At 40.3% G+C, this 27,680-nt stretch overlaps 1 protein-coding gene across 1 annotated transcript in view; it reads right to left on the bottom strand.

Moving 5' to 3' along the window:
* ITGA9 (integrin subunit alpha 9) overlaps positions 1 to 27,680 on the bottom strand; it is a gene marked incomplete at its 5' end in the record, with an annotated part of 207,374 nt that overhangs the window by 168,832 nt on the left and 10,862 nt on the right. The window contains 10 exons of the mRNA XM_083854287.1: positions 549 to 594; positions 1,120 to 1,210; positions 4,131 to 4,225; positions 5,645 to 5,750; positions 8,372 to 8,509; positions 11,728 to 11,796; positions 14,349 to 14,434; positions 15,971 to 16,100; positions 18,339 to 18,406; positions 23,752 to 23,875. Coding sequence (XP_083710413.1) covers positions 549 to 594; positions 1,120 to 1,210; positions 4,131 to 4,225; positions 5,645 to 5,750; positions 8,372 to 8,509; positions 11,728 to 11,796; positions 14,349 to 14,434; positions 15,971 to 16,100; positions 18,339 to 18,406; positions 23,752 to 23,875 — 953 coding nt within the window. The remainder of the gene's footprint in view (positions 1 to 548; positions 595 to 1,119; positions 1,211 to 4,130; positions 4,226 to 5,644; positions 5,751 to 8,371; positions 8,510 to 11,727; positions 11,797 to 14,348; positions 14,435 to 15,970; positions 16,101 to 18,338; positions 18,407 to 23,751; positions 23,876 to 27,680) is intronic.

Here is a 27,680-nt window from a genome sequence, read left to right on the forward strand (position 1 = left end):
CAGCTCCTGTGTGCACTGAAAGTGTATCTGTATTTCATTTCCCCAAAGACTCTTATTTCACTCTGCATCCCATTATAAAATTATATGTAAGCAAAACTGTGTATACATATATATATATATGTGTGTGTGTGTGTGTATATATATATCTGCAAAACTACATCATGGCATCCTACACAGCTAATTTTTTGCTCAACTGCATTCCCTTTAATCACAATTGATTTACTTTATGTAAACATCATAATAATAAAAAAGCCTTGTCACAAATCAGGAGCAACCTTTTTGAAGAGACACTGAGATCAACGCATCTCCTAAAGATCTAACCCTTTTTCTTTGTAGACCAGGTACTATCCTGGTATTATCATCCTCCACTATTCTATTCAAATTAGACTGCAATCTTTGACACCATTGATGCCTAAAATTTTGCTTAAAAAGTAATCCAGCTTGCTTCTTCTGGCCACAATAAACTAGAGAAGAAACTGGACTTAGAGCACAGAAAATATGAACAGAAAACAGAAGAAGACAACAGTGAATGAAAAAAGACATCTCACCTCAGAAGTACCACATTGTCTGACAGGAAGGCTCCAACAGTCATATCTGAAATGTTTGTAACATTGAGGCAGTTACAAAGAAGGCATAAAATTCAGTTCTCTCAAATCTGTTGCTAAATCACAGAACATGAATCTAAAAAAGCATTTTCTGACTTAGCCAGTTTCTCCCTTCAAATATCATTACGTCATAAGTCTTGTAACTGAAGGATTAGTCCTATGATATTCACTTCTGCTTCATAGTTTGATTTTTATTACTACTGTTATATTATTGTCTACTTTCTGGGTTATTTTAAGATTGCCATTCTTGACAGAGCAGCTTCCCAAAAACTTAAAACCTTGGTCAGATACAGAAGCCTCAATCATTGTGACCGTGCAAATACTTGAATAAGCTAATCACCTAAAATTTTTATCAGGAGTTTTGAGTGGCAGAAAGGAAACGGAAAAAGCAGCTCAGTTTCACTGACCACCTGCAATGGCAGGAACTAGCAGCCTGAAAACAACCAGCTCTGCTGTTTTCTCAGTCTGCTGCTGTGTTTTCCTGATGCTCTCACTGCTAGAGTAGCCAACATACCTGGATAACCATTGCTATCCATGTCAACTCCCCCTGATATGGACTGGCCAAACATACGCAGCTTTGGGTTTATTGTTTGCCCAGACAGCTTCTGCAGCAGAAAACACACAAGCAAAATTAGTCATTAGCACAAAAAAATCCCCAAAAAAAAACCCTTACCAAAACAGAAAAATCACAAAACATTCAGGCAGGATTTTCATGGCCACTGGGTCCTCTTCTGTGGGCTGGAAGTGCTACACACCTGCTGTCTTGCACTTCACCCACACAGCCCTAACAGGAAGATCTGTCAGCTGCCCTTTTGCTCCCAGAGAGTAGGAGACCAGTGCTGACTTGGACTAAAACCTACACCTGCATTACAATACTTGTACAGACCCAAGCAAAATAAGGAACATCAAACAGATTACTGCATGAGGAAAAAAACATAACTGCACCCAAGAGATTATTTTTTTATTACCTTAATTGCTGTGAATAAAAGTTTTAATAAGCATCTTGACAATATTAACCATTAGTTAAAACAGAAAATCATGCACAATCATATATTTTCACTAAGTTTACCAGCATACTCAAACTCAAAATGATTAATTCTCATCCCACTAGAAATTTTGGTTTCCATCATCTATTACAGAGTATTTTCTGTCAGTTTGGAAGTTGTATTTCATTTTTGCCTCTCCAGCACAAAAATTAATTAACTTCTAACATAGTTTTTTTCTTTTTTTAATTACTAACACAAAACTTTCTCTAAATGATTTGCATTGTAAATGCCTTTGTCTGAAGCAAATTAACATAATCTCTTTTTCTAATAAGGCAATCCGAAGTCTCCCAGCTTTCAATTATTCTGGGCCACCAATGCAAGACCTGAACTCAAATCAACGTCTGACTGCAGAAGTTACAGACAGAGGAAACCATGAAGTAATTTTAAGTCTGTTCGAGGTGCTTCACTGTGTGTGACATGTGACCAACTTTTCCTGGCCCTCCCATAAAAGAATGTAATATTGGACAAAAGATCAGGCAGGAAATTTATGGAAAAAAAGACTAGTTGAAAGTAAGAAAGATATCCTGACAGTTTAAAGGGAGAACAGGGCTCCTCTGGGATCTCTTTTTCTACTTGGGGGCAGGTAAGTTGAAGACAACTGGAAGTAACTTCATCCTCACATTACACTCGCATTTCATTCTTAGGGGTTCCAGTTAGGGTGGTAAATCCCACCTGCAAACACCCAAAAGACATCTGTGGGTTCTTTCAGCCTACAAGACAAAAGAATAATGCTGCTTCTAAGAACCATAAATGAAAATAGCAGGACACAAAGCCAAGTCAGCTGCTTCTGCTAATAGCTGCCACTGAAGCTGCTGAAGGGACATCAGAGAACAACACTTACCAGCACTTTAAATTATGAAAGCAGGAGGAGGGAGGAGGAGGAGATAACAAAATTAAATGGGTGAAAATATATACCCTGCTGGACCCACCCCTCTCCACCTCTCACAGCTTATTTCAAAAGGAACTTCACAGCACTAAGAAGGATAAGGAATATAGTAATAAGATACAACATGTCTTCCACCTCCAGGCTCAAATCTAGGGCAGATAGGTAAAGAGCTGAAGTTGTTACACAGTTTTGGTCCTACACAGGACTTGAACCAGCAGCACATCTAGTGCCCTGCAGCAGACACTGGGAACTGGCACAGAGACAATTCTTGTAAGCACTGCCCCCTTGGCTGCCTCAGAACATGGGACAATGATAGGAATGCTTTATCAAGAGTTAATGACCATATACCCTGCCACACTCTTGAGCTGGATGTTGTCCCGTTGACCAAGTGCAGAGGCATATGTTGTCCTTAAAAAATGTAAAATTTTCCCATGAATGACCAAAAAAAAAAAAAAAAAAAAAAAAAAAACCCACGAAAATAAGAAAATAAAAAAAACCACCAAGAACAATCCCCCCCACCAAACTAAAAATCAAACCAAACCAAGAAAAAAAAAAAAGTCTGATCCTTTTCAGCAAGAGCTGTAAAGCTCTGGGGTTTTCAGAGAAGAACCTCCCAACCAGTGGCTCTTGGCAAAAATCAGGCAGAATCCTCCACATGCCACACATTATGAATACTTTTAAAATGCACAGAAGAGTTACTTAACTCCCTTTTTTTTTTTCCAAAAGCAGTGCATGCCACATACATGGTAAAGGAAAAAGGACTAAACTTTTATATTCTGTTGAAAGAGTTGCCAATATAACCACTGAACACTTTAATTCTCTTTAAACTGATTTACTATGAAGGATCCCACCCAGCAACAAAACAAAACAACCAGGACTTCAAACACACAGAGGGAGGGCAGAGTCAGGCTTTCGGAACAATGAAATGTGCTAGACAGAGACTATGAGACATATGTTGGGCAGCATGAGCATAAATTTATCTGCTCTACTGTCTGGCTACAGCAGCTAAATTGCACTGTGTTGTCTCTGCACAAGATACCACAGCATATCCCAAATAAGTGGGATATTACCCCATAATAAGTGGGTAAGGGGGTTGGCACCTAAGAATGACCATCTGACATATTGTCAGAATGCAGGAAGACCAAGAAGGTGGGTAAAGAGGCACAAAAGAACAGTCAGTAACTCTTCATTTTCACAAAATATGCTTCCACAGGAAGAAAGTGCAACCTGCCAACCTCCCACAGGCCTCTCCATAATTTGCATGCTCAACCTTTCCAGAGTTTTAATTTCTCCTCTGCATTAGTACTATCTCTAAAAACTAACACTCAACTATTAAGACTCTGCTTGCTTCAAGAAGACAGAGTTGACAGCTGTAACAAAACACAGTAAAAAATACCTCCTGACTAACATAATTTAAACATTCAGCATAGATATAGACAAACTTTGGGAGAAGCCATCTTCATACCAGGACTGAGGAAAGGATGTAGAGCTATGACAAGGTTACTTATTAAGGGACACTTAAATATGATTTATTTCTGTGGGTCCTGGGAGAGTGACTTTGAGATAGGGATCATAAACAATAGTGTCACATACCATAGAGTACTGAGGTATAATACCATTGGCATCCCCATGGTAAATGTACACTGCTCCTACGTAGTTATCCTCCTTAGGCGCTCCAATGGCAACATCTGTAAAACAGTGCAGATTTCACAATCCATTCTATTATTCCAACTTTTCCCTAGTTTTAGGATGCAGCCATCCATAGGAAAATAGCTCCCCAAGACAAAGATGATCAGCAGCTTCTATGAACCTGAGCAGAAGGAACTTGTTTGATTTAATTAAGAGCTCATGTTAAGATAAACTCTAAAAATACACAAACCCATATGAATTTGTACACATATGTATGTTTCACAGAATCAGATATTGTACCTAATTAGAAACACATCTCCTGTTACAAAAATGTGTTTATCAACAAGCAACCATACTCAAAAAAGTGAATTTAGAATCCTTTCATAACGAAATCTTCAACCTGTGAGAACAAATACAAGACTGAAGAAATATTTACTGTAGCAGTATATTAAGGTTGGTTGAAAATCCAAGGCTACACAAAGAGACTGGGTATATTAAATGGATAGGCAAGAATTAAAAAACAATTGCTGAGAGTGAATTTTCCAATTACAATTTATCCAATTTAACTGCAGAAAACATGATCCCACCTCTCATTCTCCCCTCCTACTTGGATCTAGTGACTATGCTATCTGCTAAAATTTAGCTTTTCATGATTGCTTTGTACCCACAGACTGATCCAACTCCCTCTGCAGTCTCACCATCACCATGACTGACTATAAATATTAGCAAGAACACACAAGTGCATGTGCAGATGCAGAGGAAGAGCATGTTCACGATTTGTGAGGGCAACCTGCGATGAGGCTGGGTTAGGCTTAACGGGATACTGCATCCTGAGTGGCCTAGAAGAAATAAATCCAGGCATACACTAAGTTTGCCTTTGCTTTGAAGTCCTTAATCTGCACTTCCAGAAACCACGGCAGAAAACAAGCATCAACATTTTGTTCTCACCTACTGCTCTCACAGCATAGGGTCTCACACTGAGTGTCCTGAGAATGGAGCAGGGGGAGAACAAAGCAAAAGAGAGAAATTAATAGACCATGGGCTATCAGGAGTGAGAAGCTACTTCTGATTTATACTTCTTGATAAGAAATGAGATTATGTCAACAAAACCAGAAAGGCTTGGAAACATAGGGAAATGGGCAAGAAGAAACAAATCAGACATAGTTTTCTGTTTTGTTCAGGGTGAGGTTATCTAAAGCCTTTTATAAGCCATATGGGGAAGAAGAAAATACAACAGCAAGGAAAACAAAGCAATGTTAATGTGACCTGCACAGACAAAAACCAAACCAACATCAAAGACAGTCAGCTACAAAACGCTTCAGCACATAAATCCTACACAAGCAGATTTATCTTTAGGATGAACCAAGGAGCTAGTCAGGTGGATAAGCAAAGCCTATGCAAAGGCTATGCAAGACTGACAGTGTCACCAGCATTGCACACACTTATGGAGAAACGGCCATGGAGGAAATTGCACTGACCTGGGAAGCCATCGTCATCAATATCGCCAAGGGCAGCCAGGCTCTCCCCAAAGTGAGCATTATAGGCACTGTCACCATCCAGGGTGAGCTGCTCTTCCAGCACTCCCTAGCAAGTAAGAAACAGAACAGGGTCAGGGAAATGGTGCAAGCCCTGGATGAGGCAAGCCTTCCCCATGGAAGCTGCCCATGTGATGTGGGAATGACCAGGGGCAGAGCTGCAGCCTGCCTCTTGCTCTCAGAGGCAGTCAGATTACCTACGTTCTAGAAATCTATTTTACTTGTGTTTTAAGCCTTCTGGATTTTAGTTTTAAAAGGGGAGGGGAAAACAAAGGAGTGCATGACTTAACCAAAATGCTAAATTAATGAAACAGTAACTCAGAGATGTAACTAAATGCAGTCACAGGGATTGGTGAATCATGGAAGTTTACAGATGCCTAAAACGTAGTAGCCCAGAGTTTGCTCTACTGGCAGATTACATCCAAGGACCAAAACCCCCAGACCAAGTTTATTCAGCTAAACTCCACCAAGCTAAGGAGTATGTTTCCCTAAGCAAAGAACATTTGATCATTGGATTTGAAAACATTTTAAGTACAGGACAGAAGGATTAAAGCAAAGTCCTCCAAAAGCCTTCTTAAATTAAGAATAAAGAAATACATTTAATGAAATAAAGAGACTGAGAGAAGTTGAAAATTAAGTAGCTTTGTATTACTATGCTGTGAGAAGCCTTATATGGCGCTGGTATTTCTTGCCCACCCACTTTCCAGTCAGATATGTAAGTTTTATTTTCTTGCAGTCTTCCCTTCAGGGGAAAGAAACATTTCCACAAGAAAAAAAAAATTAGTTACATAGTCTAAGTCTGTATCCACCTCAGGGTTGTTTGGTTTTGCTTCCTTTGTGAATGAGAATAATTTGCCCTCTGGAACATGCACTAAAATCTTTTACTTAGCTGCAAGGAGTTGCTGACTTTAAGAAAATACCACATAATGAAATTGAAACACAACAGAGAGAAGACAGGCCAGCCTGTATGCATGACTCAATTCTTTGCAGTTCTCACAGGAAGGGGCAAAATACAAGAATTATAAATGTAGCACCACTATGCCTGTTTCTTTTATAATACAGTTTTCTCTGATCCTCTGCAACAACCTCTTAAGCAATGGTGCTTGCAGAATGAGACCGATGCCAAGATGATTTTTTGCCTTTTCTTTTAGATACCTTTTATATACATTTTATGTATCCTCAGTGCTCTTAGCATGCATACTAGTAACTCCTTAAGTCTGATAACTTAGTATAACCCTGGTATTCTCTTAGGCCAGAAGACCAAACATCCCAGAGGCTTTGCACTTGGAGGCCAGAAAGGCCTACACTTTCTTGAGAAACAAGTTCCTCTTTAGAATATACCCTGTAAATTAGGATTAGGCCCCTCCAGGGGGGAATTCTTTGGGATGGGGAGATTATCACACTATTCATTCAACCTCTCATTGGGACATCTTTGTTAGATATGTTAATTTGCAAACTCTATAAAATTGTATACCTGATCTATCAGGTGTGTGCATTTTGGCACATTCCACCTTGGCAAAGTGGTGCACCGTAAAGATCCTTATTAAATACTAAGGTAAAAACCCTTTATCCCTTAATTGTGTCTGGCTCTTAATTTTTAGGACCAAGGGAAAGGCATCAAAACAAAGTTTAAAATGTCCACTGGCCAAAATAAAGCCCACAATCCTGCAAGCCATTGCCTGTGCAAGTAATTCTAACACTTCTGGTGCAGTATAAGTGTAACTCATACTGGCTTCTTGACTATTTTATAGAAGATAAAAAATAACTCATGTATACTCTCACTGTGAGCAGGAAATGTTGGCTATCTGTTTGGCATTCTGGACCCTATCCTGAGGACCCAACAGCAACACTGCAACACAAAAGGTGGAACCTCCTGTGGATAAAACTAAAAAAGTAAAGCTCAATTAAAGGAGCAGTAATAAAAAATAAAATAGGAGCAAAAACACTTCTCAAGTCTCCTAAATGCTAGGACTTCTGAAGAATTTGAAGTCGAGCATAAACAAACTCAAAGTTCACTAAATAAAAGCCAATTTTAGTCTGTAACAACTCTTCCTTTAAGATAGCAGCTTTAGGACCTGAATATTAAATATTTAATAGTATGTAAACAACAATTGTATTCCTATAAATTAAACATAAGAATGGCCTTGGTTAACCAGTGCAACAGAGTTCAGACTTTTCCAAAACTGTTGTTAGATCATGTGAAATCCAAGAGTACCAACTGATAACAATTTTCCCTAAAATCTCTATATGGGCATAATGTGAAAGTAACATGAATTCCAACATTTGTGTTCTAATTTGAGTTTTAGGCTTTAGTGATTACCCAAAACACAAAGGAAACTCAGTCAAAGCTGCTGATTCTTACTTGGTTTTGGCATCAAACCCACATAAAACCACAAATGCCACCAAGTTTTAACATACAACCAGAGACTTTCTCAGATCTCCTTGCAAGATTTACTGTGATGAATATGGGCTGTGATGAATATGGGCTGGCGTCTGGCAAACTACGATACCAGATGAGTCTTCCTGTTACCTCATGCTTTGCTAGAGACATCCAGAGCCCCCACTTATTTGAGACGAGTTTCACCATACAGTGCTGGAAGGACACAAGCACCACCTTACCAGGGACCCACACCCCCATCCCTTACCAAGTCACCCCCTGTACATACTCACATTTCCTCTGTTGATATAGACTGTGACTTGACCCTCATCTCTGATCTCAGAATACATAGGTGCTCCAACCAGCAGGTCTGACAACCCATCCGAATTCAGATCAACTGCACATAAGGAGGAGCCAAAGTAAGAGCCCATCTGTAACCAAGTTGAGTCACAACAAAGCATTCAGTATCTGCCCACACACAGGAGGAAATCATATAAGCGTGGTTTTTGTTCTGTTTGGTTATTCTTTTAATTTCACAAAATGACTTGCTGCTTTATCACTCACAAGCACTCCCACAGAGAAAGTTTTAGGAATAATTCTGGCAGAAAGGAAAACACTTTACTATAACAATGCATCAAGCCTAGATGTTTTACCAACAGAACTGAAGTTATACTCTAGGACATACTTAAATGGCACTTAAGAGCTTTGACACTTGAAGAGCTTTCTCAGACTAGCTTTTGCTTGTCAAATGTTTAAAACTAGGAAGAGGTGAAATGAGTTTCCCAAACCAGACCTGGACAGTGATTAATCATGCCCAGTGCCAAACTTCCTTAAAGTTGGGTACCACAAATGATTGGGGATACCCTAAACAAATAATGAAAGAAAAAAAAGAAAAATAGGCAAGAGGCCATGAAAACAAGTATCTAAGACTACATTTTGTTTGGAGACTGCCTTTCCCTGTTCTATTTGTATTTATTTGTATCAATCACTATCAAAGGTGTACTGGTTGTGGGTCTTAATCATTGCCTTTCCTCCCATGTACAGGCAGGTAAATTGATACAGAAACAAAGACTTTCAATAAAAGCTTTTCAGTTGATATAGAACAAATGTATCTTTCAATTTCCACTTCTTATTACTTGATAAACTTAATTGCTTAAAATAAAGAAATACATTAATTTTCTTTTTTTTTTTATATGGATGAACATCAAAGACTATCTCCCAACCAGTACGCACATTACAAATTTCAAAACATGTTTAAACACAAGAAGGAAACCAAAAGTAAGAATGATATTTCACCCTTATTTAATTCACTTCTGCTAAGGTAAACACAAGGCATACTCTTTGAAACCAACTACAAACTATAGTCTCAAAATTAAAAGCTGCTTTGACAGGAAACTGGGAAAGATACCACTTTGTATTTTAAATTGCATGGTGTTTCCTACAAAGTAGTAAAAACTGATGTTAAAGAAATAATTATTTTTGTTCTCGAATGCTTTTACATTCCTCATGCAGATCTCTGATCTACTATCCTCTGTGCCTGTAAGTTAACATGCATTAACCAGAACTACTGGGCATGCTAGAAGATGGGCAGCAGCAACTCTATTCTATGCAGTCTGTAAGATTTAAAAGTTGCTAAATATATAATGTAATATCATTTCAGTTTGTTAATGCAGATTTTTGCACTTGTGTGGATTTAAAGTGGGACCTCAAATATAATTTGATTCCAGTTCTTCCGTACCTTAAGTTCCCTTGTGGATTTTTTGTTTATTTTTTTAATCCATAATGGTTTTAAAAGAAATTTCTCATGGGTAAGGAACAAAAGTTATGAAAAGCATTTTATTATGTATTCAGGCAGTTTTCAGGAGAAAGCTATTATTTATTTAACTGCAACATGGTATGTCTGCAGCACGGGTGAGTTCACAGCACTCACAGTTCAGGCAAGAACCTGAAGTTTGAACACCTAACATTTATAACAAGGAACTGAATTTTCTTTTTTCTTGTCAGCACTTGATTTCCTAGTTCAGCCTCCATTAATGAAAAAGGAAGGAAGAAAGTGGCCTGCTGTTCACATCTGCCTACCAAGAATGTCAGAGCAATGAACTTTCACACCACTGGGGAGGATGTAGCATTTTGTGAGAGCTCATTTCCAAGCAGTGCTCATTGCTGAGCAGGTCTGATTTTGCTTCTACGACAAAATAAAATGAAAACCAAACACATAAGGTGACTTAGCACAGCCTTCTTTTTAAAATAAAATTCTCATTTGGATTTTAGAGAATTTGTAGAAGAAGATACTAATGAAAAGGAACCCTAGAAGTACTTGAATGATCCAAATTCTTGACTAGTTAAGTTACATATAAGAGTAAAGCAATTAAATTGAAAAAGGGAAAGGTTTTGGCTAAGACCTGGAAACTTCCTGATGGCTCTTTTTATTAGGTTGAGGAATAGTCAGGAGCACAACCTTAGGGACATTTAAAACTCAACAGAGAAAGAAATTAACAGGAAGCAATCAAACACCGGATATGCCCTGGATAAACTAGGAGGTCTTTTCCTTTCAAGATGTCTGTAATTCTGCTAGTCCAGAAAAAGTAAAAGTTTGGAGAGACTCTAAAATACAAGTCGCACCACCCCCCTACACATTCTTGTCATTTATTTCATTAAATTTCATTACATTTATTTCATTAAATTCAGCAAATTAACATGCCCTATTCCAGGCAAGTTTTTAAATACTGTGTCATGCTGGAAAAAAATAACAAGATATAGTAACACTCCCAACCTGAGAATACAGGCAAACACTTCGGGTCTTCCTGAGGGTAGCAGGTCTTACCCAAGCCAAAAGCCTCCAGAAACTTTTTTTTTTTTTGTATTTCTTCTCCTTCCAGAATAACACAGGAGACCCCAGACAAGAGGTATCATTTCACCACTGATTTATTCCCAAATAAAGCATTTTTTTGTTCTTACCTACAGCTAGACATACTGTCCACTTTGTTTCTCCTGCAACATAGCTCCATTAAGCCCCCAAATGAAGAACACAAGCTGTTCCCCATTCAAACACACCACCACACTGGGGAAGCTAGATCTTACTAGCATTCACCAAGTTTCATGGAGGGAAAGGCAGTTCAGCTTTAAGACAGCAGCCTCAGAAACAGAATGATTTATAGTGAGAAGGGGAAAATCTTCATGTATCAAGGCAATGAAACTGCTCCTCCACAAAACTTTAACTGCAATATTCCCCTTGTCACAGCACAACACAGGAAAACAGACAGGGGCTTTGATATTAAACTAAACTCCAAGTTACCCACAACTCCCAGTACCATCTACTAAGAGCAAATCTCTGCATCTAGGCTATCTGGTGTCCCATGCCCTAAATCTCAGAGGTACTGCTACAGTCACACAAAACTAAAGAGAACCACTAGTACCATTTCCAGCAAGAGCTTTTACATCAGTCACATGGGCATAGAGCAGTCATGACTGCTACAGAAGAAACAGCATACTGTAAAATAGATTCAGCTTTTCTGGGAGTATAAGAAGAAACAGGGTTTTCTGGATAGCTTATGAAGGAGTGGAATGGAAATGATGCTCCAGGATGACTCTGCCATTATTTTCCCCCTTTCTACCTCTTAATAGAAAATACACATATATAAATGCTCACCTTTTTTCCTGAAGCCTGAAAAATCTTTATTAGAGAGCCTGATTGTCTGTCCGTTCTGAAAATATAAACCTGAAAGGTGATAAAAGAAAAAAAGTTAACCAATACAACTAACTATGAAGCACTAGTGCTTTCTAAATAATATCTAAATCATGATTGTGGCTATTGCCAGGATCCAACTTCATGACCACTTTACTGGTCAGTCCTCTTTTAAAAGATGACAGAGTTCTCCACTGTCCTGAAAAATCACAGGCTTGTCATAAGAAACACTTGAATATTATCTTGTTGCCTACTTTTTTTGGTATGCTTCTGTATGTGCACATGTGCTTTCACCTAGCCAAACAACTTCCCAACTCTCAAACAAGTGGCATCTGGAGACTGTCTGGAAACTAGTAGGGCAAAAGACTGAGAATGCATAACCCTGCCCCCTTATCTAGCATTCCCTTATCAAAAAAATGTGCCTGCTCATACTGCACTGCAAACTTCATGATGCTTTAGCAACAGTCAGAATAGAAATCTCAATCAGACCACCCTGAACATTTCTGCTGTTTCTGTCTGAAACAATTTTTGAATCAGAAAACTATTCAAACGCAGCCTACTCATTGCTTATTTCCACAGGAGAAACTGTTTAATCTAGAATACTCCAGGATAAAAGTATTGATGATACAAGTTCAAGAACACATCTTGTACCAAAATTTAAGATGTTAAGTGCATGGCTTGTAGACAGGGATTCCCTTCAACAGAAAGGCTGGTTCAGTCAGTCTTTGAGACTCCTGTGGCATTTGACAGGCTCCCTCCTAGCAGGTACTCATACAGTTTGTAGGACAGAGGATCCCTTATTTCCAAGGCCATGCAGCAGAGCCAAGCACTGGACATAGTTGAATATGGGGTGAGTTATCAACAGGTAGTGAGACAGAGTTCAAAGTGGTTTTCTGTCAAGAACACAGCACAGGTTTACTGTGGGCAATTGCTCTATATGCACAGGACTCCCTGGCTTTTGCAGTGGCATGTTTAGCAGCGACAGTTGCCAAGTGTCTCAACTCCAAACCCAGTCTTAAATAATGATACTCTGTGACTTTGAAGAAATGACCCAGGCTCATTAACAATCTTGGCTTTAACTTAAGTGAAAAGGTGTGACAATGCTGATCACTTTCTATCAGAGAAGTGGAAAAGATCAGCTTATTAGAGTGTTTGGAAAGCACAACAGGAATGCCCATTGTAATGTTCTGTATTCAGCACCTCTTACCGACACTTTGCCATGTGTTCCTGCTACCTGCACCCCATACCAAGGGAGAATAATGTAAGCTTTTGCAACTAGAGCAGTAGTCTTTAAACTACAGAGCCATCTGCTTTCTTGTGGATCTCTTGCTAGCAGCTGTGTCTCCCCACCCTCTTCCTTGTAGAGAAATTAAATTTCTCCTACAGAAAAAACAGCTTGGAATGAAGGTGCACTGCAGCAGCTGTAACAGAACACCTGGGATAAGGAAACTACGTCTTTCTCATGCACATCTCCTCTCAGTAGCAACTGTGATGCAACTATATCCTGTATGTCCTAGTCGTGCCAGATCAGGTTTAAGTACCAACTTCACCCTCTACTTTTATCATGTTCTCCCCACTTGCACTGCTACTCCCAGGACATGGTTACTATCAAAAAATAATCTCCCTAAACAGGACTGTTCCTGGTACTGAAGACTTTTCACTGCTTGTTATGATTCAGCTACAACTCATGTCACTACAGAGCATGAGAGCCAAAGGGAGAAAGATGGGAGGGGGCTGCAAGACATCTCTGCTCAAGCAAGTGGTGACAGCAGGTCCCAAAATTATTGCATTTTGAAGAAAGAGAGACAAAAGCAGATCCTCTACATTCCTTCCTTACCTCTCTCCACTCCAACTTTTTCCACCTTTGGTTTGGAAGAGTATAAGAGGTCACCCTCAGCCAGTTTCTCCAACAGCATGTGGATACTCAGCACAGGAGAACCAGGCTTGCCCAACTCACTAGCCATTTCCATCTAGCAATTCCCTTGTTTACTTTTTGGGACATTGAACCTATCCCTACAGGAATATCTCATTTCCCTCCTTCTTAAGAGAGTATCACCTTAAGATTTCTAAAGATGACTGGCAAAAACCCAGACTCTTAATACACTCAACATCAATGAATTAAGAAGTTTTAAAATGACATCAAATCACCTAATTGCATTCTATTAGAGATATTATCTTGAAGTAAATACTGAAATAGTCAAATGTATGAATAAAAGAAGCAGAAGACAGATTCTCTTTTACAAGTATTTTCATTTCTAGGAAAAATTTAAGTAATACCTAAAGGTCACAAATCCTAAACAAAAGCAGTGTGAAAGAGATCTTGTCTGTGTCTCATTAAAATGGGTATTGTAAGGACTGGGTGGGAAAGAGAGAGAAGAGGGGTGAAGGATGCAAGGCATCAGGAGGGACAGGTAGAGAAAATTTGACAACTTCACCAAACCAGCTCACCTCTTGCTTGCTCAGTGCTCAAGACTACCCTGCAGACAAAAAACTTTTTGTCTTCTCATACACATTAGAATGGCATCAATATTACATTTCATGCACTGTTGCATCCAACCATATTACTGTTTGATAAAGAGCCACACCTTTCCGATGCCTCCATCCTGGGGAGCTCCTCCTACAATGTCCGTGGTAGTCGGCTGAGAGAAATGACCTGCTGCCACTGCATATCCTGAGTGGTAAAGGAAATAAATAAAGAAATAACCAATCATGACAGGAAAGAGTCTGAGAAACAGATCAGACAGACAAATTATGCTTATAAGGCTTCACTGCTCCTGGGCTGCACTTAAGAGTTCAACAACCATTCTGCCCAGGATGCACCAATATTCTGTTCAAAAGTTCATGGGAATGTGAAGTGAGAGTGCACCCTCCAGTACCCTTCCAAAAGCTGAGAGAAGAAAGCCATGTTGTGAGATGACCAAGGGACACAAGGAGCTCATACTGGGAGCAGTTTGCCAACTGCAAGTCAAGAGAGGGAAGCAGAAAAACAGGAAAAGGCAAACACAATCAGTGAAAAGCAATTGTATGACCACAGAGAAAGTACCATGTTAAAGAGCAACAGCCCCATTTGGATCAGACAGAAGTGTCCTCCTTTGGGTAAAATCACTTCCCAGGAAGGTTGGAAAATTATGTTCCCTTTTGGTCAGAGGAGACAGAAGAGGACAGTAGACAAAGAGGTCAGAGAAGTCAATTGCTTAAAAAAGACTTTTGTCTAGGCAAGAAGAAAAATGGGACAATATATCAAAGAAAAACGTATGTATTTGAAAGAAAAAGATCAAAGATTCAGCTTTGACATACTAAAACAATATATAATAACTGAAGATGAGTAGAGTAGCTTTCGTTCTAAGGCTCTTTTGTATTTGCCTTGCTCTTTTGCTACAAATTATGAGGCTCTCATCAACATGGTAAACTCTATAACTCAAGTCTATCAGTGGCAATACCTATTTATGTCTGCAAACAGGTAAACATTTACTTTTCATTTAGCTATCACCAAGCAGTATCTCTGAAATATATATATATATTTTTAAAGGTTAAGGCGACAATGAGAGGTCAGAGCAAGACTTTAGTCAAATAGTATCATACCGCTGAAATGCCTTCTAGGTCCTCAACAGTCTTAGGCACTTCAGATTAGGTGGAAGCTTTTAAATTAAGCATTTTAGGGACATCAGCTGTTTTTAGAGCAAGTAAAAACAAATGAGTTTTACTTGTTTTACCTATAGCCAAACCTTTCACATCTGCCTTCAGCTGACAATGACAAATTTAGATAGCGTTGCTTTTGTTGAAATAAATGCATCTGGAATACAAATTCTGTAATTAGTTATACCCATTTTAAAGGCATGGGTAAGCAGATATGCAGTTTAACTAGTGATAAATAATTTGCCTGTTACAGGACAAAGGCAGGAATGTTAAGAAGGCCACCACAATCCAATGTGCTGTTCAGTTAAAATGCCTTTTCTATATTAGTAAAAAAAAAATACAGCAAAGTGGGGGGGAAGGTGTTATAACAAAGAGAGAAAAATAGAGTATTTTGTTTCTTTGCTTCCAGAAAAGTATCATTTTTAATTCAAATATTCTTCCTTTCGCACTTTTTATAAAAATAGTCTACATCACCATAAAAAAAAAACATTTTCAGCTTTATAGCATCAAAGCCTTGAAATACACTGTTGGACAATTTCCTACTCACAGTGAGCACTAGAGAGCTGCTTACCAAGGTATGTGTACCTCCTGGCTATCACAGCATCATCATTCAGCTTGTAATACGTGTTGTCAGTGAGATTCAACACTTTGACAGTTCCTGTCCAATAATAAGATCCTGGTGCCCCCATGATGACCAGTTCCTAGAACAGGAAAAATGGAAGTGTGTGGGGAAAAGGGTAGGAGGAAAAAATAACAATCAAAACTTTACACATTATTGGAGAAGGGACAGGATATTTACTTAAAACACCAATAAGTCAATCTGTAACAACCTCCATTCTGCGTGTATTTGGACAGTATCCTTCCTTCTTCCCAAATGTGGAGGTCACTGCATATACCCTAGCAACACACTGCCCTTTTATGGTCCACTTCTGCTCAGCTCTTCTGCTGTAACAGAAGACTTTCCTCAATCTTATTAACCCATCAAGCTTATCCCTGCTAACATAATTATCTGAAAAATTTCTCTACTTGCTGCCTTTCCCAAACATCATTCAGAAGATCCAGAGACAAAAGTACTCCAGCCCACCCAGAACCCGTCACTCAGCTACAGATCATGTCTTGATGCTGGCTGACAATACTATACTAACTAACCATGATGGAAATGGCATTAAGGATTTTGATTTTACAACTATGAAGCTAAACAGCTGCCATGCAACCAACAAGTGGGATGTGTTATATCCTAGGTGGAACATTTTGCCCAACTCTGCCATCAGATACACTCTGGTCTTTGAGAGACAAGCTGGCTATAGAGTCATCATAGAATCATAAAATGGCTTGGGATCATTACAAACAACCAGAATGATTGAGCATTTTAAAAGACCATAGAAATCAGGCACAGTTTGATCCAGCATTCAAAGGCAGATGGATAATGTTTTTGAGTCAAAATCCAAGGTACGTTTACATTCAAGAGAAATGCACAAAATATTGTCCAAAACACTCAGCAGAAAAAGCTTGCTCCTGGATGTGGTTTTAAATACCTCCAGCAAGGGACCAAATTAAGCCTGAGGAGCATTAAGCTCAGGAAGTTCTCCATCCCTGCAGGAAGACATGCAAACAGCTGCTTTCCTCACATCTCCATTCAATGCAAAACCATGGGTGGACTGCATCCTTGTGGGAAATTGCTATCATATCTGAGTCCCCTATAAGTGACCAGCTCCAGTAAGGAGGGAGATGTAAAACAAGGGATTATCCTAGTAAGACTATAGGGACAGAACTGCAAAACCAACCAAAGAGCAGGATGCGCTTAGAAATAGCTTTTTCCTCCTTATGGGCTGTACCTGTCAGGTCACTTACTGACAGGAACAACTACCATCCATAGCACGGAATAAATGATAGAGGATTGCCTGTTTGACCCAAAAAGCCATTTATCTGTATTTCCTGCTGCCATCAGGCTGAAGTGATAAAAATTCAAAGGTATCTTTTGAACTAGGGTAGCAAAGGAGAATTTAAGCCTGGGAACAGAAACAGGCAGGGGAGAACAGACAAGTCAGGAAACAGCTGCTGCTGCCTGAACATCGAGTTACCAGACAGTGCCCTTGTGGCAACATTTCCTGCCATCCTGGTTTACTGAAATGGCAAAAGGCAATTTCTGAAAGAGAAAACCTTCATTCTATTTGTATCAGCCTGGACAATACATTCTGTAGATCAGTGCATATATATAATTAGGAGTGGGTATGTGTTCTTAAAAGTTTGAAAATAAAACCAAAGAAACAAGCAAAAATGCCACAGCCCTGAAACATTAACAACAACAACAAAAAAATCCATGTATAAGGAAACAAATTAATTCTTGACAAACTGAAATATGGCTGATAGACTTCTGTCCAGGAAAAAATGTGGTCAAGTATTTAGAACAATTGTAGTGCATATATTCTACCACACTATTTTTTCTCCATCTTTCTGCAACAAAGAACTGTAGCAGAACTGAAAAAAAAAAAGGTGTTCATCTTCTATATGTATGTGTATGTATGTACATTATATTCATGCACATGTACACATACATAAGCAGAATTATTCAGGAAAGACAGTTTTACATCATCACTTATAGTAAAGAGCTTATGACAGACAAAGAAATACCTCTATGCAAGTTTTGGGATGTATATAATAAGAATAATCTCTGAAGACATTTCCAGAGTCAATTCATTTATACTTGTCCACAAACCTTCAGAGGCACATACACATATGTATGAACCACTGTGCAGCCGCTGTGCAAGAAACAGACACCTGGGAAGCTAGACAAGGCAGAAGGGTGTTTGCTGGCAGGAAGAGACCATTCTCAGCACTCAGCCCACTGTCCAAGCCATGCTTGGGAATCTCCTCCTGGGACATGCAACAGGAAAGCCACATACCAACCCCAACCCTTCCATGCATGTGCCATGGCTCACCTCAGTGAAGAAGCCTGAGATCCCTGCCTGGCACGAACCATGCTCCTCCCCATACTTCTTCTTGTACTCTGGAGGGAAGAAGGAAAACAAACTGGTCATCCCTGGCACAGCACACACTCTTCACCTGAGCCATCTGCACTGCTACTCAGCCTGGAGAGACAGCAGCATGCAAGGCCCCTGGGCTGTATCAGTGGATCGGCCACCAACGTGCACCATGCAGCATGCTCACCCACAGCAGGGAGCATTGCAAGGAGCCAGCTGGGGAGAGAGCCAGAGTGCTCCTACAGAGATGCTAAAGAAGCAGTACCACTGTAGCATGAAAAGAGCAGCAGCATTCCTCCAGTAAAGGTGCATTAGAAGAAGCTTCCATCTTTGGCAGATCACCACAGCAGAGAAGGGGAGAGCAAAAAGTGATGAACATGCCTGTGTGCCATGGACTCTGCACTAGGAGGTTTAACTCTCAGGCCTATTACAACCAAAGAGAAATAAAGTGATCTCCCCCTACAATGATAGTCATCAAAGCCCCCAGGAGCATTTCTGGTGAGGGTTCTTCAGGATACAAGCTCAAGAAAGAAGACAGTGACTGAGGAAAAGTCATGTGTTTCTACATGATCAAACAGTCTCTTTTGCAGAACGTTTAGATCTGCTGCTTTTCATGGCCATGTGCTCAGAGCTCTCTGTTCACAGGGAACCCAACCAGCACCCCACAGGTTTTATTTATGGATTTTACATAGCAATCCAATTTGCCCTGTCAAACATGAGGAATTTTTACTTTATCTTTTTGATGAGGAGGAAAAAAGTAATTCTAGGAACACATTAAGTTCAGGGTGGGGAGCTGGAAAAAGAGGAAAAAAAAGAAAATCACTTTCCACCCTGCTCCAATTCAAATATTTTCATCTTGGAAGTATGTGAAACTTACAGTTGGATCAGAGCCTTTGCAGTTTTTTTCCAGAGAATTTTTTTCAAATATCTACCATACTATCACTACTTCCGGTATATTACAGTAATTCATGTTCAAAAACAATTTACCATATAACCTGATTACCATATAACTGTATATATGTAATATATATATATATATATATATTTAAGCCCCATTAACTCATTGCTAAATGATAAAAATTATAACAATTTAATAACAACAAATTATAAACGAGCAAACCGCCTCTGGAACCAAGCAAGTTCCTTTGGAGTTGCATTTTGTCTTATTTAAGATCAGAAGGAATTAATTATAAAAACCCCTGCCTTCTTTCAAAATATTTTATGTAGACATATGTATACACACACACACACACACACCATTCTTCCTTCTGTATTACATACAGTCTCTTTCTGACATCATAAAGATGTTCAGAATTTCAGACATTTGCTGAGGTCACACCAGTGGCACAAGGAGAGGTTCAGTTGGAGACACCACACAGAACAGACACTTGATCCACAAATTACAGTCCAAATGCCCAACACTCTTGGCCAAGGCAGGGTCCTGCCAAAGCAGATTTGCATCCCAGCAGACCAGAAGTACAGCTGGGTGTCCTAGTGGTAATCACAATTCCACTGAGAACTGAAGCCTATATTAGCCCACAGCTATTCAGCAACTGTTGCAGTTCTGAATTGCTAACTCTCCATATACAGATTCTCCAGGCAGTAATTGCCTGGGCAAAATGTTTTTCTATCAATGTGAACAATTTTTTTCATTAAGAGGGCCAAGGAGAAGAGATTCCTCCCTCCAGCATTTCCTGAAAAATAATTCTGTGCATGTCCTAAAAGTCCTGCATTCACTTTAGCAGGATCCCTACCCTTGCATGATGCAATGAGAAAGGTCAAAGCCCATTTGGAATTAAATCTGGTGAAGGATATCAAGGCTAAAAAGAAGGGCTTCTTCAGATACATCAGCAACAAAATGATACTAAGGAAAATGTAGGGCCCACTGCTGAATGGAAACAGGGACCCCTTGCAACAGAATTTGCAGAGAAGGCTGAAATATTGACTGGCTTCTTTGGCTGCCTGTTTTGAAGTCTGGGGTGACATTTGCTTTCTTCCTGTCTTCAGGCTCTCTTTGCTTCAGTCTTCACTGCCAAGGCCATGACATTTCACAAGTGGAAATGTAAGCACAGAGGCCCAAACACCCCAGACATTGGCTGTTTGAGAATTTAAGCTCTAGTGACACAGAGGAGAGATCAGCACACCACATTTTGGGGGAATCAAGACAGATGTAGTCCTCCCCAAGGAGCCATCAGCCCACTTTTTCTTTTGGAGGCAAGGAATATGACCATGTGCTGTTCCCCTTATTTACTAACCAAAGGGACCATCAGTCTTCCCCACAGTCTTCCACCATCAGTTCTCACCACATAGAAGTAGGAAACCATTCCAGCTCTCCTCATCAGCTGGACTACCTCTCACAGTACACACAACCATCCTTCTTTGCAGACCAAATGCAGTGGAGAAATAAAGATGCAGCTCCCTTTTTTGGAAAGCCATTAAAACTGTGGGAAAAATAACCAATTGAAGGAATTGCCTGGAAAACTGAGACCCTATACATCAGCCATACCACAAAGTACATCCAGCTCTTCTAAACCAGATCAGTTCCTACTTAGAGAGATTGTATTTAACTATCAATTTTGCTGTGGTGTTCTAATTATCTCTCAATTCCAGACTTCTGTCAGCCCTTCCAGGGAAGCCAGGCAAGAATAAGATGGATTGAGACTACTATGCTGTTGCACCAGTGACATCTAGTCAAGAAATTTCCATTTCCTCTATGGATGGACACTAATGTGCACTCAGCTGGCCTGCACCCTTCACCAGGTGAGGCTTATCACCTCAGGTGCACTGAAATAGGGCTTCTGGAAGCAAGCATGCTACTGTCTACCCCTATTTGCACATGGTGAGATCTAGAAAAGGCTGAGACACTGGAATCTTTCCAGGCAAAGGCGTGTGTCCTAGTGCAGGGTTTGCAGCCACAGGTCTTGTAGCCTTCCAGCAATGGCCACAGAGGCTGTCAGTGTAGAAGCACTTCAGACTCAATGTTTTTCACTAGCCATTCATCCATCAGTGTCAGTGGAGGAAAATTATTCTACTCCTTCCAGAAGGTGAAGGAAAAAAGTTACAAGGATGACTGCAAACTTATTTCACAGCAAACCTTAAACAATGAACTCCTCTGTGTGATACACCACAGCTCTCTCTCACGGAACTTGTTTTATTGAAATTTAAACAATCAGGAGTAAACAAATGCAGCCAATCCTTGTTACACTGTGATTTCATGTCTGATGGAGTGAGGGGGCTGGGTGGAAATCAGTCTCAAACTTTCAATTTTCACTTTACCATGCAGTGAAATTAAGCCAGCATAGTACTGCATCAACCGTGCCAACTTTCCACTGGCTGCTCTACGTGTACTAGGCCCACACATTTCTATTTTTTAGCAACTCCTGGCAAATATCCTGTCAGATTAACAGCAGCTTTACTCCAAAAACATGACGCATAGATAAAGACAAGTGATTCTTCTCTTCCAGAAACCACATCCCCACCACGGCTTCAGGCAGTGCAGGAGGAGTAACAACGGCTCAGAGGGAGCCCCAGTGGCTCCCACATTGATCATAAAGTTAATATCAGATTATTTGCAGTGTATGACATCAGTGTGAGGCCTTATCCTGGTTTGCTGACAGTAACAAGGAGGGCAGGGAGGCAGGGAAGGACAAATACCATAGGACAGTACTCACAACAGGAAGGCTTACACAGCTTATACGTACTCTGCTGCACAGCAGCTAGCATGGCTGGGACAAGCCCCTCAAAACCTCTCTGTCACAGCTAGTCTTTAGCTGAGACACAATAGATCTGGTCACAGCAAGTCCAGTTTGGCTGACCTGGCTTGTTCCTGAAGTCCCTAGGGGAATAAGAGCTCGTGCAGAGACCTCAGCCAATCACAGTCAGTCCAGAGAGCAGATATATATCACTGGTCAAGGAGCTGGGCAGGGCTGAGACTCAGACCAATGAATTGTCTAGATCTGTCAGTTTCGAACTCCCTATATAAGTGAGTTCTGAACAATAAAACAGGCTGTTTGTCTTATGACCAAGAGGCCTCGAGTCACAATTTCCGTCTCCAGCCTACGACTGTTGTGTAACACTTCTCATGCTTCAAATAATGACCGATTTCAGGGCAGGGAAACACTCAATGCACAAATGCATGCCATCTCCAAAAGGTGGGTGGGTTTGCAATGGCAGATTCCTAGGCAAAGCCCAGAGGGAGGTGAGGAGAAGAGTGGGCATTAAACAGACACAGTTCTATCACAGGCCTGGCTTTACAGGCCACCAAGCTGGGACCTGGCCACTCAACAGCAACAGAGAAATGTTTTTTTGAGGGGACATTCACTGCCTCATCCCGCTCCAACTTACCAATGCCAGCAGCAAGCCTGCTGCTGGCTGCTGCCAGTTATGGAAAGGAGGGCAAATGGTTAAAAGCAAATAAGTAAAATCAGAGGTCTTGCACACAACAAACCCTGGTGTGTTTTGTCCTCCAGACTCCCCCATTTCCTCAGGCTCCTACAGTGAAGAAGTGAAAGAAAGGAGGATGCAAGGGTGCTTTCCCCAAAATGTGCCTCTCAAGGCCAAGAATCCTAGGAGATAACATCTCTTCTACCTAACAATACACTTGTGCCTCTAGTTTAGTTAAATGCTCTTGGCCAAGGAGACTCTGTCTTTAAAAGTCTTTAAAAAATGGAAATATGATATAACAGTCTCGCATGCACTAGAGAAGCAGAAATTAAAATGATGGCACATGGGATTTGGTGCAGAACCAAAAGGCACAGCCACCCACAGCTGAGAGCCGGAGCCCTCCCTCTGCACTCACCTCTAACCCAGACCTTAACACAGTAGCAATTGAACATAAATTGTTGCAGAAGTACCCTAAAGTGAAGAAAGTAACACTTCTCCCTGTCCCACATCCCAATCCTCTGATAAATGACAGTGTAAAAATGAAAGTGCTTTCACAAGATAGGTAAATTGGTTCATGATTGCAGCTTAATTCAGGATTTTTATTCCATGTCACAGTGAAGCATAAGAGGCCAAGCTCATATTAATATCTTCTCATTATTTACCTAAGGGGAGAGCCACTGCCTCAAAACACAATTCAGAAACTTTATATTCCTCCAGTAAAGTGCAACCATGCACTTTACCAGTCACAGAACCCAGTCATTGTGCTAATCTCCCAACTTCATCCAAAACCCCAACTGCTACCACAGCTGCACCGCAAAGCAGCCACATGATAAAAAAAAAAAAAAAAAAAAAAAAAAAAAAAAAAAAAAAAAAAAAAGACACAACAAAAAAACACCACCCACAAAAAACCACAAAATCAGTAGTGAAGGTTACTGTACTGTAGTACTAAAGCATAACAATAAGCTCCACTCCTGGTCTGACTCCTTACCTTCATAGCAGGGCAAGAGCTTCCTCCCTTTGGACTGCAGGTCAGGGGGAATGATGTTACAGAAGCCGTGGGGCAAGATGTACTCTGTCTCATAGTAGATGTTTTTCCAGCGGTGTGCACATGCCTAGACAGATCATATAACATGGGTTACTGACCCAGAATCACAGGAGATCACTCCAACCAAGGCAGAGCACACATAAACAGGACCACTCAGCATCACCTTCACTCCACAAATCCATTGTACTCTCTTTACATTCCACTGTTTCTAGATAAAGTACCTTCTAGCTTCTGCAGCTCAGGACACTGTCTGACCTGGCAGCTCAGATCTCAGCCTTCATATGTATATAACTAGGGAAACAAGAGGTCTCAGAGCCTATGCTGGAAAATTCAAAATCTCTGACTATGCAGGAATCTTTGCAGACAGCAAAGCTTTTCTAACTACAGATGCACTAACACAACCCAGCAAAAGGTGAAAAACAGGAATAAAGACACTGAGACTACTTAGAAGGTTAAACCACGAAATAATGCATGTGTGAGTCAAAGGTTGGTTTCCACTGAGAAAGACAGCTCTGTCTTTTGGTGGCAGATGTGCTGAGCCTTGCTTACTTGCAGTGAATTTCATTGAAAATGCCAAGGATTTTGTAGCACTCAACAAGAGTGACAACATTAGCCCCAAGGTGCAGACAAGCTGCAGAGCTTTATAGTGAAGAATGAGATCTTCCTGAAAAATAGGCCTCGCCAGGACACTTGCTCACTACAACTGCCACACGCAGGCACACATGCAAGCAATGTAGAGCCTGGTTCACACCTTCACAGAACTCCTTTGCTCCAAAAACTAACACTGCATTGTTGCCAGCCAAACCACAAATTGGCTTCTGCTCAGGATTTATTTGGAATAAAAGAAAAGGAAATGTGAAACAGCAAGGGCTTTGTACTTAGCACATGCCAGAGCCTATCTCCACCTGATCTGAGTCTACACTGAAGTCACTGTAGATGTGTCAATTTATATCATTTACGGCTTAACCCCATGCCAACAGAGCAAGTCTCTCTGCTACAAATCATCTCCTCCACATGCCTTCAACTGCTCCTGGAGGCTTTGCATCAACTCCCCTCATTAACCCCATATTTGACCCCATCCTCCAGATGAGATAACCTCTGTCTTCCATTTCTGTGTGCTACCCCACTTTTCTGCCTCAGCACCTCAGAGCTGCGCGTCGGAGCATCTCAACATTGTTAAAAATTATATCCACTCATAAAGCAGGCACAGCTGTGTCACCTCTCCACTAAAGGACATGGGAAGTGTATCACCCACTGAGAAGCTCAAAATTCAACCCAGCCATCAATAGATTTCAATATACTTAAGTCCAGAAAGAAATAAATAGGTAATACTACTCTCGAAGAACAAAATCAGTTGTTCAAAACCTGTTCTACTGTTACTAGTGCTACATTTGGAGTTTGATATTTATTGCTTTCCTAATTTCCTGTGCTCAAGGAGAGGCACATATTTCCACACATGGCTGTCAGAGAGGGACAGTGAGGGGGTCTGGGGGCTGCAGAAAGTTTTGCACCATACTGCATGCTGCAGGCTGCCACCTGGGATAGAAAGGATCCTTCTGAGGGCATTCTGCTGCAGAGAAAAATGCATGTGAGAAGTACAATAAAGAGCAGCTTTGGAGACTCCTGTATGCACTTTAAGGAGCCTCAGTTATGATTTCCATCCCCACACACTACTCTTTCAAAATCCAACAGCAACAGACAACCAACATGTGAAATGCTCATTTTCAGCAAAACCAGGAAATAGTTTCTCTCCTGATGGATCTGTGCTGTGAGCACAAATATACACATGCACAACCCTTGCAAAGACAATGCCATAAAGACACATCCCATTACAGCAATGGTCAAGTCAATCCCAACTCTGGATATAAACTCAAATGGAAACAGATCAAGAGTATTTTTTTAAATTTTGTTACGATTAAGGATTGTGGTATTGTAAATTCTTTGATATTTTATATTTCGGAAACTGCAAGATACTCATATAAATTAACCTACTAATTAATCTCTCTCAGAAGAGTACAAACAATGGAGTCAGGCAGAGCAGCAGCATTTCATCACAAGCAAGTGGCTTTGCTCAGGAGTGAGGTGCAGAGGCCAAAACATATAAAAAGATATAAGGAGTGAAAAAGCTGCTGCTGAGTAAGAATTATGTTCAAAATCAACTGGAGGCAATGGGCTCAATCTAGCAATTCTGGGCAGGCTTAAACCAGTCTGTTAAGTCTTGGGTTAATGACACTTTTCTGTACCTTCATCATGATGTGTATTCAGCAGTTCACCACTGACTGTCTCAGTGTGGAAACCTTCAAGGGATGAACTGTCTTTGGTTATCTGAGTCAGTGCTTCCCCAGTCTTCCCTGTGCCACAGCTACAGAATTTGAAATTTTCACAATGGATAAGAGTCCAGCAGCTCCTCTTTCTCCTCAAAACTCATTTCTCTGCAGTCAGACAACCAGCACATTTTTCTCCCTGTCACAACACATCTGATTTTGGTTTTTCTGTCTTCCCAAAAGTGTTTAGAGCTGATTACAGTTCACTGTTGCTGTATCATTCAATGTTACCAAGGCAAGGTGATAGGATTACAGGCTTCCTTCTCTGGCACCAACAGCACATGCCTGAAGAGGTCTTTGGAACAACAGTGAATTTGAGGCAATTGCAAACAACTGACAGCCTATGAAGACTATTTTAGATGTTACAGGTAGGTCCCTGTGCAATAAGAAAACCATCAGCATACTTTGGTGCTCAGCAGCTGCTGCTGGGGTAAAGGTTCCAGCTCTACCACAGAACAGGGGAAAAATGATGCAAACCCTTGAAGCAAATAAAATGCTTCTGAGCAAAGCAAGATGAGAGAGCTATTGACGGCCAATACTGCATTACTGCAATATAATGAATAGACCATTTCAGAACTGCTGACACTTGGCTCTTTTGCACGTTCTTTCAGCCATGGGCTTTGCTCCACAGGATGAGCAACACAATGACAGAGATGGCAGGTATTTAGGAAGAGCAAGACTAAAGGATGTGGCTTATCTCCAAATCACAATGCACAGTCCCTCATTCCTCTCCTAAGGAAAGTAAAAGAAGGAATTTTACTGTTTCAGTTTGGAAAGAGCAGGCAATCTCAGATGTATTATTGAAGTATTAAGATTAATGCAGATTGGCTGATCATAGGACAAGAAGCTTTCTTATTTAATCTTATTCTTATACTTGTTTATGTCCTCACTCTTTGAAGCTTTACTAATTAATCCATCACACAAACACCAAATTCTGGTTTAGTAACATCCTGGCACAACATGGGCTCAAACACAACTCACATTTTACCAAACATCAGCTAAAGCCCTCTGGCATGCTCCTCACCTTCCCTACTGCCCTCTGGCACTGAAACTAGTACTCCTATCAGGCAGCTGGAGAAGGCTGAAAAGAAAAAAATTTAGGCCACTAAGCAGCTACAAAGCAAAAGTAACAATTTCTTTATACAACCCACAGTTAAACAGTGGGATTAGTTAATCTAAGACAGGATGTCAAGAGCGTATTTCACACAGGCAGCTACACTTGTTTCTGAAAAAAAACCCCAAAACAACCAACAATCCATCCAGGGCTAGTAACCAGAAAGATATTACTCTGACTTAAAGGAATTCCTGAAAGAAATGCAGTAAATAGAGCTGTAATGTTTGACAATATAGACTCTGTGCACTCAAAACTAAAGAGTTATTGGAGTTGCTCATGTTATCTAGCAATTAAAAAAATAAATTTGGCAAATACAGCTATGAACACATATTCTGACACACCTTCTCAGAACACCAGTTTTTCAAATGGGCTTCAGAGAAAAGCTGCATTTTAAAGATACACTAACCCTTAAAACTAGAAGAGTATGTATATTG

Source organism: Zosterops lateralis (assembly GCF_965231275.1).
Source record: "Zosterops lateralis genome assembly, chromosome: 1".
Classification (NCBI taxonomy): Eukaryota; Metazoa; Chordata; class Aves; order Passeriformes; family Zosteropidae; genus Zosterops; species Zosterops lateralis.